Source organism: Melanostigma gelatinosum (assembly GCF_949748355.1).
Source record: "Melanostigma gelatinosum genome assembly, chromosome: 14".
Lineage (NCBI taxonomy): Eukaryota > Metazoa > Chordata > Actinopteri > Perciformes > Zoarcidae > Melanostigma > Melanostigma gelatinosum.
Window position 1 is genome coordinate 14,733,573 of NC_136647.1, and position 19,073 is coordinate 14,752,645.

The 19,073-nt window shown below is 43.0% G+C and overlaps 3 protein-coding genes across 3 annotated transcripts; 1 reads left to right on the forward strand and 2 right to left on the reverse strand.

Moving 5' to 3' along the window:
- Positions 1-1,424: 1,424 nt before the first annotated feature.
- Positions 1,425-8,586, reverse strand: rtn2b (reticulon 2b). Its single transcript, XM_079283760.1, has 7 exons — positions 8,500-8,586; positions 6,441-6,648; positions 6,103-6,241; positions 5,889-5,958; positions 5,528-5,574; positions 5,277-5,335; positions 1,425-5,182 (listed from the first exon to the last, which is right to left on the reverse strand). The coding sequence occupies exons 1-7, from the start codon at positions 8,510-8,512 to the stop codon at positions 5,074-5,076; spliced, it is 645 nt and encodes a 214-aa protein (XP_079139886.1). The 5' UTR covers positions 8,513-8,586; the 3' UTR covers positions 1,425-5,073.
- Positions 8,587-10,363: 1,777 nt separating this feature from the next.
- ppm1nb (protein phosphatase, Mg2+/Mn2+ dependent, 1Nb (putative)) lies at positions 10,364-14,708 on the forward strand. The gene is made up of 6 exons (XM_079283752.1): positions 10,364-11,035; positions 11,239-11,810; positions 12,794-12,911; positions 14,148-14,262; positions 14,373-14,436; positions 14,545-14,708. Exons 1-6 carry the CDS (start codon positions 10,630-10,632, stop codon positions 14,560-14,562), a joined length of 1,293 nt encoding a protein of 430 aa, XP_079139878.1. The 5' UTR covers positions 10,364-10,629; the 3' UTR covers positions 14,563-14,708.
- A 2,153-nt stretch (positions 14,709-16,861) lies between these two features.
- kcnk12l (potassium channel, subfamily K, member 12 like) lies at positions 16,862-18,369 on the reverse strand (the record flags this gene model as incomplete). Its single annotated transcript, XM_079283759.1, has 2 exons — positions 18,009-18,369; positions 16,862-17,871 (listed from the first exon to the last, which is right to left on the reverse strand). The coding sequence occupies exons 1-2, from the start codon at positions 18,355-18,357 to the stop codon at positions 16,862-16,864; spliced, it is 1,359 nt and encodes a 452-aa protein (XP_079139885.1). The 5' UTR covers positions 18,358-18,369.
- Positions 18,370-19,073: the final 704 nt, after the last annotated feature.

The following is a 19,073-nucleotide window of genomic DNA, read 5'->3' on the forward strand; positions in this document are numbered from 1 at the left end:
ACCCGGATGACCTCGCTATTGCATCATCAGGGTTATTTGAGTCAAAAGGTGTTCCTTCAAGCAGCCCGTCTCTAAATGACTAATTTACTTAACTCGTTGTTGTATGCTGCTTCTTTCCTTCGCGTCCTCTTTCAGGTGTCTGACCAGAAATGAAATCTCTCCTCACCGCGGTTTCTTTTTCTTTCTCTGAAGGATTGACCTTCCGCCGACACACAAGCCGCCTCCTCCCTACTCTGAGAGAGCGCCGGCCGTTCCCCTGGGTGTCCACGCATCACAAGTTGCCTGGCTCTCTCAGGTAAACCCCATCCATTTCATCTGAATCCATTTCATCTGAATCCATTTCATCTGAATCCATTTCATCAGAATCCATTTCATCTGAATCCATTTCATCTGAATCCATTTCATCTGAATCCATTATGTACTTATCACAAGATTAACGCTTGGTGAGCTGGTGATGCGCGCTGAGTCACAACAGGAAGTAATAACAACCTAGATACTGACTGACTGTCATCATCCGAGTGTATTAAACAGGAGGCCTTAATGGCTGTGCTCATTTAATATGTAGGATGGTTTGAATCTTTAATTTGTGTGCTCAACTCAACCTTTCATTGGCTTGTACCTTTTCTAGTCTCACCCAGGAAGCAAACTTTTACGTGACTCTCTGATGCTCTGACGTGAGAAAGCGCATGAGACGTTTCAACTGTTTTTGTGTCATTTACAATCAACAGACGCGCAGGGCGGACCGCAGGCATGAGCCGACTGACGGGCAGCGGCCCCCCGCAACAAGGCGAGGACCACCGGCAGCACGAAGCCCCACCCAGCAGCGGTCCCGCCTGCAGTGGGTGTGTCATCAGAGTGGGACAGACCGGGTGTACATCAACCACCGCGAACACTACGTGTGATGGACATGCTGAACACGGCCTCCGCGTGCACATGGCACAGTCATTCGCTCTGACTCAGGCTTCACCTGATTCACTGAGCCATCGATCCAGAGGAGGAAACAACTGGCAGCATTAGAGGACAACATCGCTCACACATTACCTTTTTATTTCATGTCGTTAAATGTTATTTGTCTTTGAGTAGTTCAACATTTGTTTCAAATTTGGATGGAGCCAGGCTAGCTGTTTCCCCTCTGCCTCTATGCTTTGTGCTGAACGAAGCAAACCACCTTCTGGCTCTAGCTTCATATTTGCTGTACAGACAAGAGAGAGGTGTTGATCTTCTTATTCAACTCTCAAAGTGAATAGGTGCGTTTCTCTAAAAGTTGTTCTTTTTTTTCTTTCTTATTTCTGTTTGCAGATATCCTGTTTATTCATGTTTAGCACTCAGAATACCAAGATGACGCTTTAGAAATCACATCTGCTCTCTAATCAGCTTGTGCACCATATACTATACATGAGTAGGTAGAAAACAACTGAGGGTCACAAATATCCACTATATCCAAACACTGTTTCACTTTTTCATTTATTAGAGAGGGTACCACAAAGTATAAATCACAGACTCTATTCTCAGGCACACCACTGGACCAAACCACTGCAGATCCAACCTGCTTAGGTCCACTGAGACCAAATGTACTAACTGCAGCACAGACCATGACGGGATTCATTTGGGTATTTCTGTCCCAGTTCTGTGATTTGCTGTTGTAGTGTTGTGACACAATGCTTTTTTTTTTCTTCTTTTTTTTGGGCTGCAGAAATAGTAATTTGTAAATGTATAAATATAGCCCCTATGACAGTGTCATAACCTCCTACTAATCAGGCAAACAGTAATCTGAGGTGTTACTGTACTGTGTGAAGTATTCAGAGCATCTTGTGGCAAGTAGTTTATGTACTTCATACTCCTGTAACAATTGTCAGACTTCTTTCTGAAGAACTGTCTGAAGTGCCATATTGACGTTCCTCTATATAGTATACTGTAGGTTTTACATGTCTTCAGTGTTGTGATCTTTGAGTGACATGATGCTGTAACATCAGTAGATTATAGATCATCTGTTCTCACTCAGACGAGCAGATGGAGGTGTTCAATAGACCCCTGAAAGCAAACGCACCGTGAGATGAGTCACTCCGTGCAGAAACAAGAGAAGAAGACTTGAGAGTTTGAATTGACGCGTGGAGGGTTTCTGAGGTAACTTCATCTCAAGGTCACAGTCACATTGAAGCCACTGACATTTTCACAACCGAGAGAACAACTGTTTTTATTACCAGGGAACGGATGGTGTAGATGATGCAGTGTTTGTATTTGAGGGCATTGTGTTGACTGGGTCTAACATGCCGGGATGCATCTGCTTCCTTAGATCAGTCAGTGATCAGTGATGATCGGCTCCTCGTGAAGGGGCGCAGCTGACACGTTCACGAGCAGCACCTAGTGGACAGACATGGCAGTGCAACGCCCGGTGGTGAGTGTATTGCCTTCACCGAGTGTTTATATACGAGGTCCATTTGACCCTTTGCTTCTCTGAGAACGTCATTGTGTAGGATTAAAAGTATAATGTAGTGTTGCTAGATTTTAGAGAGGTGGCGATATTAAGTCACAGATGGCTAGTACGCATTAATTAAGACGAGGAAAAGGGAGTTTTTTTTGTAAATCTAAAAATCAATCCACACTGATGGTATATCACACTGGACTGCATGTTTAATGGGAAGCATAACTGTCAGTCAGCAGCTCAGAAATCATTCAGGAATGTTTGTTCTGTGTTGATTTAGACTAAATCTGTGTCCTGGGTGGCAGATTAACCCACGTTATCATGTGTCTCTTTAACGAACCTCTGCTGTTTACTGTGAACATTTTAGTCTCCTGTTTATTTAGCTTTATGAACTTCAGTGGTTGGTTTGCCTGCTCTGTTTTACACAGAGCAATGGACCCTTTTCAAGAGGACATTTGACTTTTCACAGTAATAGCACAGGTATAAATAACACAATGATGGCTGGAGCCCGTTACGCTGCTTTAGGTTCAGGGCCCTGGTGCTGCATGTTTGCTCATTGTCTCACTGTCATGTCTTCCTGGTACATTTTGACCAGAACATCTTTAATGTAAGGGACACCTGTGCTTCTGCTAAAAGTCAAACATCTGCTGTTAAAAAAGGACTTTGACATTATTATTAATAAAGTTAACACAAGTAACGGATTTACCATGCAAATTCTTCTTTTAGTAAATAACCTTTTATTTGGGAGCAACATAATGGGAAATAACAATAAAAAATAACAAATATAGAAATAAGTCAATCTAAAAGAAAAGATAAAAGTGATGACTAACAGGAAAAAAAGCAAAGCGCAATGTAGGCTAAGCCCTGTCATGCCTCCCTTTAAACATCTTTCTAATCAGGATCACACTTTTATGGTTTTCTTTTAATAACTGAGGTGTACTGACCCTTTTTTTTTTTTATTATATACTGAAATTACCAAAGCCCTCTGAAGGATGCTTCAACCTGGGCTTATAGTGTGAAATCACTTCAGTTCATTAAGACATGTTAGTATGAGTGCAGCTGCATTTGAAGAGCGGAAACACCGACCACTAGAGAGCACCACATGGTCGCCAACATTAACCCGACACGCTAACAGCATTGAAATCACTGCTCAATATAAACTGGCTCAGGTTTGGCAGATGAAACCGTACAGTTGTCAGAAAAGGATAAATAAAGGAATGGGTCACCCAAAATATAAGCTTTTGTCATTATCTCCTCAACTTAATGTCAGTTAAAGCACGGGGGGATTTTTGAATGACTTTGTCACATTGAGTGGGAATTCATCAAATATAATTCTGTAAGTTTGACTGTCCATGTAACACACAGCAAGTTGACAAGTGCAACCCTCCATGTCTGGTAACAAGTGAAGTGTCTGGAGTTACATTAACGGCAACAACTTTGTCCAATTAACTAATTTAAATATTAAAACTTTAACAATGAGAGAACTCTGTTTCCTTTAAGGTTTTACAACTTTTGACAAAAAACAGAAAAAAAACAATCATGTTGCGTTCAAGAAAAAATCAGATTTTGCTTCGTGAGGTGTTTTGTGTAAGTTTATGGCGACGTCTGTTATTTCTTTAGAAACAAACAACCACATTCTTGGTTGATTTGGAAAATGTTGACATGGAGTTGTGCCAGCGACCAGTTGTATTGACATGAAAACATGAGATCCTCGCTGGAAGCATTGAATTGTTATATTATGGACTGACAAAAAATATCACAGAGGAAGTTCTTGAGTCAAATGCAATTTTCTTGCTGCGGTAGGATTGATGATTTTACCTTCAGGATGATAACATTTCCATTCAGTAACTGTCTTTTGTTTCCATTGACCAAGTTTTAACCAGCAGTTCAAATATGAGTGCAAAAATAAACTTGTCTTCACTGTAAAGTAAAAAAAAAATTGAACTTTGTGCCATATATCAGTCCAATATCAGCTGGAGTTACTGCAAGACGGTTAAAGTTGCTCTCGCTTGTTAAGATTTGCTGCACTTTAATCATTAACCGAGAGCAGAGGGAAGTCACTGATAAAATACAAGGAGCATGGAGAGCAGAGGACGATGCACTCATTGTTTCTCATAAAAGTTGTAAAGTTTCTTCTTAAAAAGCTTTTGCTCATACTTCAATGTAGCAAGCGCTAAACCACTCATGTTAATGAATGGCAGGTGATGTTCACGTCAGATTTATTCTAGCCAGCTAACAATTTATGATGCTACATAATGAGAGCAGCAATTATGCTTCGTTATGAATAATTCTTCAGCTTAACAGGAACACGGTGCTCGCTGTTCTGTAAAAATAGACATGTTATCAAAGGGAATAAAACGCCGTGCTATTCTGACCCTGCTTAGTGTAGATGACTGTGTGAACTGGTTGCATCCCACAGAAAGCATCTCGGTCAATAAAATTCTTCTCCTCGTACATTTCCACTCCTCCTCCGTGAGTGAATGGTAGCTTTGTTTCAGCTGTCGGGATCAATTAAATCTTGCTCCGATAAACAAACATCATGGTGGAGAAACGGAAATGAGCTGCCCCTCAAAGCGGCCCGACAGAGGATGCACCATTCCAACATTTTCCAAATTCCAAAGCCTGGGTGCTTTTGACACGTGACCAACGAGTTACTTTGACTTGGCTTTCTGTTTCGATGCGGATGCAGGTGTTGGTGCAGCTGCGGGTGCATGGGCATGGGCAGGAGCCGGTTTCATTGAATCATACAGACCAAGGCACCTGCAGAAAAACAGGGGCATCACAACAAAATGATGTTCACGTTGTGTTAGCATGAGCACGTAAAGGAACAGTCGTTAAAGAGCAGGCTACTTACATGTTTTTGATTCTCTTTACAAAAGCTTTGACGGCTCTAACTATCCTCCTTATCCGCATCTGTTACCAAGATGACAGACAGGTCAGTGCATTCAAAGCATTTCTGTTTCCAACTTCTATTTCTCAAGTCATTTTCAAAGTCGTCATAATAATATTATATTGCTGGTTTATACTTTTTCCTGCTTGAAGTAGATGTTGCAGTTCAATGAAGGATTTTGATTGTAAGATAAAAAAAAAACAAGAAACGCTCACCTGCTGCTTTTTGTAAAACAGAGGAAGGGAGAAAACGACGATCACAGCTGTAAAGACAAAGGAGAAATGATTTCAGGACTACGGTACCGGTTGATTTTAATTTGTGAAGTACGTTTTTCCATTGAAATCTGTGGAGTGCAACATGTGTCTGTGTGGATGAGGTCAGGGTGAACGGTTGGACACTCGTTTTGACTTTGAAACAGGAGACTTGTTCTCGCTCTTGTCAAAGTTGGTCTCTTTAAACCCTGTCCATGATCTTTCCCTTACTTTTACTGAGTAGCTTTTGTTTGCCCATAGACCTTAATCAGAGAGTTGGCAGATTAGAAAACACTCGTGAGCCATTTTTGAATGAAGAACTCACCAGTTATCACCAGAGTCAGTCCGCTGGTTAGGACTCCGACATAGGACAGCAGATACAGGAGCACAATAAACTGAGAGAACACAGAAAAAAAGGGGTTGTTAACTTAATGCAATAATACTGTATCAACAAAGTAATCTATTGTGCTATAGATCCAACTGAGAGTCAACAACCACACTATGCAGCTCTGTGAAGCTGCATAGTGTCATACTCTGACCTTAATTGAGTCGATCATGCTCTCGATGAAAATCAGCCGTTTGATCTCGGTGAAGGCGAATGCGATCAGCAGCACCACCTCCTCCACCAGCATCACTGTCTCCTGATCTGTCAGAGAGCTGTCATGATCCAGATATGACCTGGAGAAAGAGACGCATATACGGGCCCTGAAGAACACAAACTCTGAAGGGATACAAAACAAGGCCCTACGTTTATCCACACGTGCAACACGATTGATGATCAACTCATACAGAGCAGCGCAGCGCAGCAGCGTTCGGTTGTGGGCTTGAAGTCAGAAAAACACGCAAATGAAGTCTGAATCAACAGCGACAGACTCACTGGAAGGGATGCACCCCGGGGTTCCAGCGCAGCAGCTCCAGCAGTTTATAGCAAAGACGGAGGATGAAGGTGACGGACATCACACCCAGACAGATGTGGGAGAGCACGGTGATGGCGCTGAGCTGGAACAGACTGGCCAGACTGATCACCAGCCCCGTGAACACCACACCAGTCTTACTCATTCTGCGCCAATACACCAGATCCACAACTGCACAAGAAGACAGACACACACACACACACACACGCACGTTAGAAACAGTAAACGAGATGAATTACAATGAATTATGATGATCACAGGGATGAAGTTTGTAGATCATCTACTCCACACTTACTAAGGCCTTGGTCAGTTGGGTAAGGTACTTTTATTTTTTGTGAATATAGAAATCTATGAGAAACGTTTGTTTTTTTGTTTTATTTTGCGGACAACTTGTGTGATCATCTTAAGGTTTTATTTTGCGATACCTGCCAATGAAGCCGTGTTTTCTTTCCTCCCTTCTTTTTGACTGTCGAGCCATAATCACTACAACCAGTTAACTCGTCATTGTGGTGTCACTTAGATGACAGAAGGGTGTAGAGAAGATTGCATTGGCTGTAAAGATCCCTGAGAGTAAGCGAGAGTTTTTTTTATGGCGCTGTATTTGCATGGTAGAAAATATGTTCCTTTCGCTGTGGCTTTTAAAGAGGCTCAGACTTTGTTTCAGATAACTTCATATCAGTTTTCCAAAAAAAATTCTTTGAAAAGTGACACCAATTTGAAAGTGACTAACTGTGTGTGTGACTAACTGCTGACTCAAGCGACCCAGATCCTCTTCAGTCTTCCTCTGTTTATTACAATAAACATTGCTGGTGTTGACAGAAACGTGACACACATCTCTCCCTCTGTGCCAGAGACATTTTAGTTAAATGAGGCAAAAATGAAAAACATAGATGTTGAGTTTTTTTAAGAACAGAAAGTGAGTCAATAAATATGCCAGCTATCTATACATGGATACAACAGATGTCTGTTGGTCGTATCTTGAAGTTCGATTCAGCACAATTTTCTTTTTATCTTTACAATGTTGTCATTCTGTTCATTTGGGGGAAATTCAGGCCTCGTATTCAGATCAAGGACATCCTAAGAAGTAGCATATTATTACTTATTATTGCTAATTTCTGTCCTTGACAATATTTCAGGAAAAAAGATGCATCTGCATGATAGTGTGATAATGCATATCAATAATAAGATGTGATAACTATACTATGAGTGACATTAGATGTTCAAACACCAAAACATTCATTTAGCCTCCTAACGCCAGTGTTAATCTCAAGGTAATTTTCTGAATGAAACAAACACATTTGGGAATCTTACACTTAAACATGCAAACACACAAACACTGACAACAGTTTGTATCTCAAAAGACAATTTACAAGTAACTGACTCATGCATACACACACACACACACACATTAAACCAGCAACCCATTTTCATAACCAGGTTTCTAACGAAATATATCGGTGAATTTATTTCAGATTTTTTTTTTGAATCGGTAAATTTGGACAGGAAGCTGTTGAGGCAGAAACAGAGACACTTATACTTATGCCGTCATTTTGCAAGCATGGCATAACCTCACTCTGATCCTAAAAAAGGTCAAATATAATATAAAAAATAGCAGAAGAAGAAATATATCTTGTATAGCATCTAAATCTTCTATTCCCCGGGCGCCTGTCATTGGCAGCCCACTGCTCCCCATATACAGGGATGGGTCAAATGCAGAGAAAAATTCCCCCCTTAAAGGGATCAAGATAGTATGAATTCTATTCTATTCGTATGGGGCAATGTGGACCTTTAAGAATGAAACAAACAAACAGTCAATCAGCAGTAGGGTCTCATTTAGTCGAGTCCCATCTGTCCACCAAATGAAAGACATGTCTCAGTATTTGACTGGTCATCCTGTCTGTATTCACACCTGCCCAGCAGAGGGGAACAAATAAATGATCTTTTCCTCCTCCGTCTGACAGCTGGACTCTGAGCGCTGCTCTAAATCACTTTACTTTAAGCTGTCACCATGTATTTTCTTACGTTTGGTGGCCATTTCAGCGACGATCCAGCTTGCTTTCCTCCCTTCCTTGTGCTTCCACTGTTGGCTCGCACTCCAGGCTTTTTTTGGCCACCCCAGCTTCGTCAGCAATATAAGGGCCGGCTGCCTAATTTTATCCTGTATTGGATACCCCTGTTTGGATTCTCTCTCCCTCTCGCTCTCTCTCTCTCACACACACACACACACCCAAATTGGGAACCTGAGACATCAGCATGCGAGTCCCTTAGCAGGGGCGGAATTCTGATTTCAGAACTGTGTTTGTGTGTATGGTGGTGGTCGAATTATTCTACTCAAAATAATGAGTATAATATTTTGTAAATATATATATATATATATATATAGTATGGTTAAAAAAAAGGAAAATAAAACTCAAAATATAGTTTGTTAAAAAATTATAATAAAAGTAAAACATAATAAAAGTAAAGAACAGTATGAAACGGACATGACATTTTCAGATTATGTCAAATAAGTAATTAAAAAGCATTGGAAAAAAGTTAGACAATCATTTTGAAAAAAGTAATTCAATTGCGTATAGTACTTTTCAAAAGTACCATAATAAGTCAAAGTACAGTCATTTTAAAAAGTCTTTCAAAATATACAGTATTGTATGTCAATAAGTCAGTGTAGTATATTGAAGTGCAGCAGGCCGAAAAAAGTCACAGTATAGTATGTTAATAGCATACCATAATATTGCTTTTTTTATGAGAACGATTATATATTTCAGATTATCTTTCTCTTGTACTACTGTTGGGGTATAGTCACAGTTTGAACAAATATGACAAAAAGTTATTTTTATTTAAGGCATCTAACCAATAAAAATCTATTTAAAAAAAAACATTGACTGTGTGAAAAGCCATGACGAGTGAGCTTGATTAAATGTTTAAAAGAGTGTCTCCATCCTTTCCTGCCTGGTCCCATCAGCACCACTGTGGCAGAGTGTCAGCCCCAAAATCAAAGTACGGGGAGAATTACAGAGAGCAGTGATCTCATCCTGGCTGACTCCACCGAGTTAAGCAGTTATTTGGTGAATGGGTGCCAAAAAAAACTGCTGTAAACTGTGTTGTGGTGACACGCATAATCATGCAAAACCAAAGTCACATTTTTGATATCTTCAAAATGAAATAAACAGCAAACATGCAGCATACTTTCCCCCTTTAGCGCCACTCAAGTTTGCTTTTTTTGTCGATAAAGATATTGATTTGTGGCTCACTGTATTATTTTAGAAATAGTTTCAACAAAACTACTTTACACCAATGATTGAGAACCACATCTGGCCTGCAGCTAATTTTGCCTCGTTGCCACATTAAATTCCAGATTAAAAAAGATCTGTCATTAAAGTATTAAAGTGAGAATATAACTATATAATAATAATATATAATAATACAAAAACACTTCAACCCTGAGTCCAATCTGACATTTAACATGCACTGTCACCATGTTTAATGTATAGAAGTGTATTATCAGTTTAAAGGGCTCATCTGTGTGCATAAACCTGTGAAAATAAACCTTCTGTTCCGTGTCTCTTCTTTCCACCATCAGTAACACACTGTGTGCTAAAGGGCCGACAGTCCTGTAATCCACTGTGGTGGCAGCCCATAATCCCAACCGATCACACGCTCAGATTACCAAACGTGGGAGGGGTAGAGCTCCAGATAGGAAGACGGTGAGAGAGGGTGAGCTCATAACAAGACAGTGGCGATGCAAGCTAAGCAGGGATTGGTGCACATAAATAGCCAGCCAATCGCAGAGGAAGCAGGGAAAAATAACAAGGGAAGAGGTATGAAAGAGTGAGAAAGAGGGCGAAATCACAGCAGCGCAGAGGAGAGAACAAGTAAGAGAGGAAGGATGAGTGGAGGAGAGAGCACTGATCACTGAGGTCTCCAGAGAGGAGAGAGGAGAGGAAGGAGATGAGCAGAGAGAGGGCGGTGAGCAGCCAGCACTGAGAGCATCTATCAGCTCAGGCGGCCATGCTCTGAGCCCTGGAGCGGCAGGGCTATACGCAGACACTGCACAGGCCCAGCATCAGGCCCAGCTCCGCCATTCGGCCCAGCCACAAACACCGAGGAAGGGATAGAAGAAGATTCCACCCACATCAGCTGGGCAGAGAAGCCATGAGGACAGCCAGGAAGGGCAGCGTGGAGATGCCTGCGTTTATGCGGCAGCTGGTGAAAGAGACAGAGAAGAGGGTCAGCTCTTTCTTCAAAGGGGGCCGTGGAGGAGCAGCTGAGGGAGAGCAGCCAGGGGACGCTGAGAGGGAGGAGGTCATTCTTAGCCCCTACCTGGACCGGCCAGTCCTGGACAAGCTAACGGAGGAGGGCTGCGCCCGCTGGGGCCTTACCTACGCCCTGGGAAGCATGCAGGGCTGGAGAGCCAACATGGAGGACTTCCACAACTGTGTGCCACAGCTGGGTGGAGAACTGGCCGACTGGAGCTTCTTCGCTGTGTTCGATGGTCACGCAGGCAGCACTGTGGCACAGTACTGCTCCCAGCACCTTCTGGGTCAGATCCTAACCACAGGTGAAGGATTTGCATGAATGAATACAAAATATTTGATGTGTTGTCTTTTATAATTGCATGTGACGCTCACCTATGTTTTAGTTTGATCTTGAAACAGTTTTTCCCTGGTGTCATTCCTCATTGCATCCTGCAGTAATAATGTGTTTTTATGGTATGCCGGATCCAGAAAACACAAAGTATTCCAACATTATATGTGCAAACAGGTGGGATGGGAGCAGAGGATGACCCCGACAGGGTCAAAGGAGCCATCATGGAGGGCTTCCTGCAAACAGACAAGCACCTGCACTCCGCGGCACGCCGAGAAGGCTGGGAGAGGGGCGGTACCACCGTGGTGGCCGCCCTCATCTCGCCGTATTACATCTACTTCGCCAACTGTGGCGACTCGAGGGCCGTGCTGCGCCGGTCTGGCCAGGTTTGCTTCTCCACCGAAGACCACAAACCTTCCAGTCCTCTGGAGAAAGAGCGCATTGAGAGTGCGGGCGGCTCCGTGTCCATCCAACGGATCAACGGCTCCCTGGCCGTGTCCCGTGGTCTCGGGGACTTCGGCTACAAGGGAGCGGAGAACCGGACGCCCACCCAGCAGATGGTATCACCAGAGCCAGAGGTGTGCGTGGTGGAGCGCTCGCCAGCAGACGAGTTCCTGGTGCTCGCCTGTGACGGGGTGTGGGACATCATCAGCAACGAGGACCTGTGCGCCTTCATCCACAACCGGCTGAGTGTCTGCACTGACCTGAGGGATGTCTGCACCCAAGTCATTGACCTCTGCCTCTATAAGGTCAGAACCATGTGAACGTGTCATCTTGACCTTTTCAATGCATTTCTACAGGTTCAGTTTAACTGCCAAATCATTCTATCCGAGTAGAAACACAAAACACAACATCAGTATAACACTGTGTCGTATCTTTTTTAGTGGGCAGTAATAACATAATCCCGTAAACTGTGACTGTGTTGAGTCGGTTTGGCTTGATCTGACAGCTGCCGAGGTCCTTCCAGTTGTTGTTTTTTTTTTACAGCTTTATGAAGGAGAACAGTTTCGATTTGATTAATTGTACAAAAATACACAAATGAGAGCAGTGAGAAAGATCTAAAACAATAAAGTTGCGTGCTGAAGAACAAAACTATTCGCTGAAAGACGCTAAAATGCTCTGTGCAGGTGAGGTTAACTCTGTGGGGATGTCACTATGAGCGACCGCTTTCAATGTGATCCATTGTGAAAATGATTAAAGCCACTTCAAACGTGTTCATGCCCGTATGGAAGTGAACCAGATTAACAAAAAGCAGCTCTGACCTCTGTGAGCTTTGGCTCAGTCCCATTTAGACTGTGGCTGTGGTTAACTGTGTATGATAGTGTGAGATACCACCTTGAAATAGATTGCATGCGGGTCAGAACCGGTTAGACGGGATTATTCTGGCTTCCTATGAGGGCTCATTTCAGCTCTTTCTCTCGCTCTGAGAGTGCAGAAGATTGAAGGTTAAGAAAATACAATTGCTCGTCATATACGGTCCTTAAAAATAAAGAACGTTTTCAGACCAGTGAGGGAGAATAATTGTCTGGCACAATGACCTCAAAATGTCACCGCTTCTTCCACGCTCAATTTACATTTGCTTCTGCCACGATGCGCCTGCCAGGTGACTTTGAGGTGAAAGTGATCCATCTCTGAGACTGTTCGCCCCAAGATGTAGCAATGTGTCAGATGTTGACATTTGTAAGGCCAACCGTCATTACTCACCTCTGCGGATATCGCTGTGCTCCAACAGGGCAGCTTGGACAACATCAGCATCATCCTGCTGTGCTTCCCTGGAGCCCCCCAGCTGTCAGCAGAGGCATTACACCAGGAGGCTGAACTGGAGGACCTGCTGGAGTCCAAAGTAGCAGGTGTGTGTGAGCAATATTGATACACCAGGGACATTACAGGCAATGCACTGTCATGTGAGGCACTTATTTTTGTCACCGTTGATACTTGTCTGTTTTCTTGAGATTTGTGATTTGCAGTTCAAGCACATTGAGATGGACCTCTTCTGTACCTGCAGTGGTTCAATTCATTCTAGGAATCTCTATGAACACATTCTGCATTCATATGCTGAATTCTGCATTCACATAAAGACTCTGTAGGCAACGAGACATGGTTTTGGTGTCGGAAGAGTTCTTGTTTTCTGTTTCTATTGTCCGAGCAGTCTTGACCGAACCAGACTTTGGTTGAATGCAGGTAAACAGTCCGCATGGAGGGCAAAAGAGGTGGAACACGTTGGCCCGACATGCAATCTAGGAACCCAACAGCTATCGTCTGACGATGAATCCGCTTTTTCTTTGTTTAAATTAGCTTGTAAACTGGCTACCTGCCATCTGGTCGTACACGTCGTCACTCAACTCGAACTCCAGTCTGGCATCTCAAGTTGCTAATCGGACTGACGACATTAAGCAGCGGTAAAGGGAGTCTTGGCCTGGATATCCGCTGGCTACAGCAGAACCCCAGAAATATAGCACCGTGACCCCAGAGACGTATCCGTCATCAGACTGATAGTTGATGGGAAAACAGTCAATGCCCCTCTTTTACTAATACTCTGGTTTAACCCTTTAAAGTATAAGACGATGACATTCGATACGTTTCTGGTATAGATTATTGCTCTCTGCCATAGATCTCCATTGTTGCCCAAAAGCATATCAGTGAGCCCCACTGTTGCACTGGGTGACATGTTCCTTCATCACCATGAACATGGGTACTGTAGTTTATTTTTAGTCAACCCCACATACAGATGGCAAATGTGGCAAATGCTCTCTAGAACACCAAAGGTGTATTCATCTGCAGCATCAAACGCACTGTTTGAGTAATGTTTGTTCTAATCTACAGGGCCCAGCTGTTTTGGCAGATTATGTATTAAGCACCAATAGGCTTAAGGGCTGAAATTATTGAGACACGTTCAAAGGGATTGTTGGTTTTGGACTTTTCACGGTTGATTCGTTTGTTGACAATATTAAAAACACAGAATAACGCCAAGCTCTATTATTTAAGACTTTAAGAATACTTAAAAACTTGAAGTAGTTGCCAGGAACTTCCAAATGTGCTTACAAGTTGTTTTTTTCTTCCATGTTTATATTTTTAATATCTAACAGAGATTTATGATGAGCTGTGCGTCAGAGGGGAGGAACCTGACCTGCTGTCTGTCCTCACAGTCCTCGCATCCACCGACATCCCCGGGTTACCACCAGGTGGAGGCATACAGAGCAAGTAAGAGACACAAAACATGTTAATGTGTAATGTGTGTGTGTGTGTGTGTGTGTGTGTGTGTGCGTGTTCCCTGTATTGTGAAATTACACCGTGTTACTTGTGTGTTGCAGAAGGAACTGCATTATTTCTGCCTACTATCAACAAAGAGAGACCTACAAGCCCATGCTGCCAAATGTGAGTACAATCGACACACCGTCCCATTCTAACCAGTAGAAGACATGTTATTTCCTTCACCATGGAGACTATATTCACCATTATTTTCTCCATTGCCTGTCTGTCCAGGGCCTGGGAGGCTCTTGAGAAGCCGGGCTGTTCTCCAAGGATCCGTGGAAGGACTGTAATTAATATCAATATTATTAAAACTGTTTTCTTTCATGTGTGCACTTTGACAAAAAGGGAGATGTTGAACAGACAGGGGTGTTTGTTTACATCATACTAGCAAACAGCATCTTGTCATAACAAATACAATGCAAAATAGATCGAATAAAGCCAACTACATTTTATATTTATACAAGAAGGACATTTTGTAAAAGTTACTCAGAGACACGATCCAGCAACAAACCTCTGCCTCATATTCAGTGAACAGAAAATACAGATGACAATTTCAAATGACTGTAAAACTGAAGAACAACCAGCTGTGAAATGATACATTATACATTGGATAAAATAATAAATGAGCATACGTATGTAGAGTTGTATTTTTAAGAAGACGTTTTAAAAATAAGGAAGGAAAAATGGGTTATTGCTAGCCCAAAAGCTAACATATATCCATTAGCTTTAACAGGGAGCGCTAACAGTGCTAGCGGCTGGGCAGCTGATGGGAGGTGCACAAATTTAGCTTTTTCGTCATGGCAAAAAGTGACAGGCAAATAAACACGAATGAAATGTTTAATTCTGCTATTTAAATCTCAACGCATGCACACAGTCAAGAAAAAAATACAGTTCACACAAAATCTAAACCTTTTTTTGAAAAGGTGTTTACTTCGACAACTTGTGTTTACTTTAAACATGTAGAATTAGATCCACTTCGCCGAGTGAAGTTACGTGATATGTTATGAGTTATGTGTTCAAATAACTAGATTATTATCTAAAGATTTATACAGCATGTAACGGTTGGATTGTGAACAAATTCTGAACTAAAAGCATCCCAAAATTGGCCAAATACCCTAAAATCTGTATTTACTGACCGATCAAAATCTATTTTACGTGAATTCTACGCCTACATTTCTTATAATATAATTCTTTCGATATTCATATAACCATATTTGTGTATACAGTGTATGTGAAATGTGTTTTTTTCCATAAGTTTGATGATATGTCTGTGCTGCCTTATTCATCTTTTATGTAGTTAAAGATAAAACAAACAGCATCAGACCGGGTCCGTTTCAGGATGGGTCATTTAATCCGCATCATATATTGGATTGTTTTATTATTCAGTGAGTAATCTTCTGTGTATAGACATTACATGTTAGGACTTAGGAGTCATGACTGTTTTAAACCTAAATAAAGAATATTTAATTGACTACTTGCAGTATTTTTACCCACGATAACTCCCTAAAGAACTATTTTTTCTCATTGTTCTCAAATTAACAATTAAGACAATTCATCCAGCGGGACCACTGGAGGAAAATGGAGGATGTGTGTCTCTAAGGAGGACGATTTTCTCCCCACAATCATCATCCCATGCACTGATGAAAAACTGTAGATGATACAGAATGGATTAACATGGTTATGTTTGTTGCATAGTAAAGGATCTCCTCCAGCTAGCAGAGGAGAGCCTGAATCTTGCTTCTCTGCTCTGATGTTGTGATCCTGCGACTATGACTTTTGTCAAGGACGTCCTCGAGGCCTCGTTTGATTGGATGTGCTCGATTGAAAACCCCGGATCTCAGCGCTATTTCATGATTACTAAGAATTTCAAAGACATGCGTCGATGAAACGCGATGGCCGACTTGTGAGCAATCAACAGATATAAAATGTCTCTTTCTCCGTGTTGGTGAGCTCCTGCGGTGCGTTTGAGAAGCTCTGTTTCAACCACCATTCAAATGTGTTATGCTGTATAAGCAGCTAGTTATCCAAGAGGAGACTGTAGATATATTTATGTCTGAATGTTCACTAACACTGACTACCACCTCACACACAACCATATTCATCAGGAGCTCAGAGAACATGTGCAGCACTCTTAAATCAGCGGCCCCCTTCGAAGTGGCCCTTCACTGCTTCTTTCATCTGATTGCTTTTGAATGAGCCAATCACTTCAGGACATCAGACCCCTCCTCACAGTGATGTTAAATTCCTTAAATTGTATTCAGGCTTTTTGCTCTCTTTCTCTACACAGAAGAAAATGTGATCAATTATTGGATGTCCAGAATCCCCGCTGGAGGTCTGCTATTATCCATTGAAAATTGCTCAAATTAGGGTAATTATTCCGGTCACAGAATTTGGTTTGGTCACACTGAGGATAAATGATTGACTTTCTCTCAGTCATAAATGAGCATACGTATGTAGAGTTGTATTTTGGACAAGAAAACAGTTTGGAATTAGGGCTCCATCATAGAGAGCCCAAAGCCATTTACGCAAGAATGACATCTGGTTGGTGCTACCGATCCACACTGGTTTCCTGTAGGCGATTGTTCATAATGGCCAAGGCCCCCACACCCCCGGAGAATCCATTTTGATGGCTGTAGCTTTGCCGTGGGCCCTGGTGAGCCGTTTCGCTCAGCTGCTTCTGTAGCAGTGCCAGAGACACCTTGTTGGACACCATGAACTCATTGCCAGAGATCATCTCTCCTGACAGACGACGGCCCACGTGCACCCCATCAGCGGCGGCGCCTGCGTCCGTCTCGCTGTCGCACACGGTCTCCACCGAGCCGTCCGTGTAGCGGTGTCTTCCTGCGGGGCAGTGGGACGAGACGGGCCGCACGGTGTTGCGTTTTAAGCGTTTCTGTCGGAGGTGTGCAAGCGGACGCACGCGGTTGTGGTTTTTCTTCTTGAGGCAGGGGCAGCAGAACCACCGGCACCCGCTTCTAGAGCAGGAGCAGGACTGGTGCCACCCCGAGCAGACCAGTTTACCCACAATCCAGGTTAGGGTTTGCTTGATGATAATAGAAATGACATTGAAGAGTGAGTAGATACAACACACCCCCATCAAGATGAAAATGCAGTTCCCGAGTCGGTAGGCCTCCTGAGACTCGTACTGCTGTCTCTGACTGCTCACCAGGTCCCCGAAGCCGATGGTGCTGAAGGCCACAAAACAGAAGTAGAGGGAGTCCACGTAGCTCCAGTTCTCCATGGGGCTGTACAGAGTGGAGGCGCTGCATGCAATCACAACCGATGCCACACCCAGGATCAGCATTACATAATAGACTGATGGTTTCCAGCCCTCCAGGCTGTCCTCCTCGCCGGAGGACTCTTCCCTGCTCGACACCACCCAAACTCCAGCACACCTGAGCCGACGCTCATGGCACCAGCGCATGATGTAAGCCAACATTGTGATGATCCTCTCCAGGAAGAGGTTAAAGAAGAGAATGGTGGCAGCACAGCCGATGAGACCATAGAAGATTAAGAATATCTTTCCAGCAATGGTCGCCGGTGTGGTCATGCCAAAGCCTAAAGAAGAGACACAAAATAAGAAGTTAAAAAGGTCAAGGTTGATAAACAGCACGAGTTGGTATCTCATAAGAATAATCTAAGAACTTTTGAATTGCATTGGCAAGACAAAAAAAAGAAGAAGCTTAAAGGCTTACCAATAGTGGAGACCACTGTGCCCACGAAGTAGAAAGCTCCAGAAAAGTCCCAGCGGGGCCTCAGCGCGTCCACTCTGATGCCAGCTCCGTTCGCCTCCTCGTACTGCCGCAGCAGAGTGTGCAAGGCCCCCAGGTTGACCCTGTATCTCTGGGTGAAGTTGTCCAGCTGCTGTTTCCAGAGGTGGCGGGCGCGCAGCTCAAAGGGGTGTTCCAGGGCTGAGAAGATGGCCGCTCCGCACAACAAGTAGACCAGGATGAGCCCGGCCAGCAGGCAGAAACGGGCATTGTCTTCATTCATGGGCGCCCTGGAGCAGCAGCAGCAGCCCCCAGCAGCCCTCCTCTGGGCCATGAGCACAGCAGCAGCACAGACGCACCACCGTGACAACATGCACCACCTGCTCACACACTCACATGTCACACACTCGCAATATGTGCGACATGCATCACCCGCCACACAACATACATGCACTGAATATACAGAGCACTTTTGGTTTACATATACAGCAATGCATTGAGCTGGAAAACTGCTGCTAAAAGTCTGCACACCTCTTGGTGGGAGTTACTCTGCTGCTTTAATGGTGAAGGGAAATGATGCATCTGAAGAGAATAGTCTGTAAGAAAAAGAAGAAAAGAAAAAAAGATATGTAATATATGATGGTAGCAACTACAATATACATATTTTATCATAGTTTTATTTTGCACAACTGTATATGCTGTTTTCCTCTTTATCAATACACAATTATTTTAACCACAAAAAAAAACTGACTGCAAACATTTCACACTTTGGATAGGTTCATATATTTTAAGAAATTACTGAATTCATAAAAGCATTTGAGTCAGCAGCAGTTTATAATATGTAATCTACTCACAAGATCAAGTAGTTTAAGTTTAAAGTAAAACAAAACACAAATTGTACCTGGTTCTGTTGACAGCAGTTCGGAGTCGGTCTGCTGTGCTCGTTCCATGGATCTGATGAACAATGACCAGCGAGAGGAAGCCTCTGAGTTTTTTGTGCAAACTGAGAGGGTGTCTGATGTTTCATCTGTCACACACTGACATCATCAT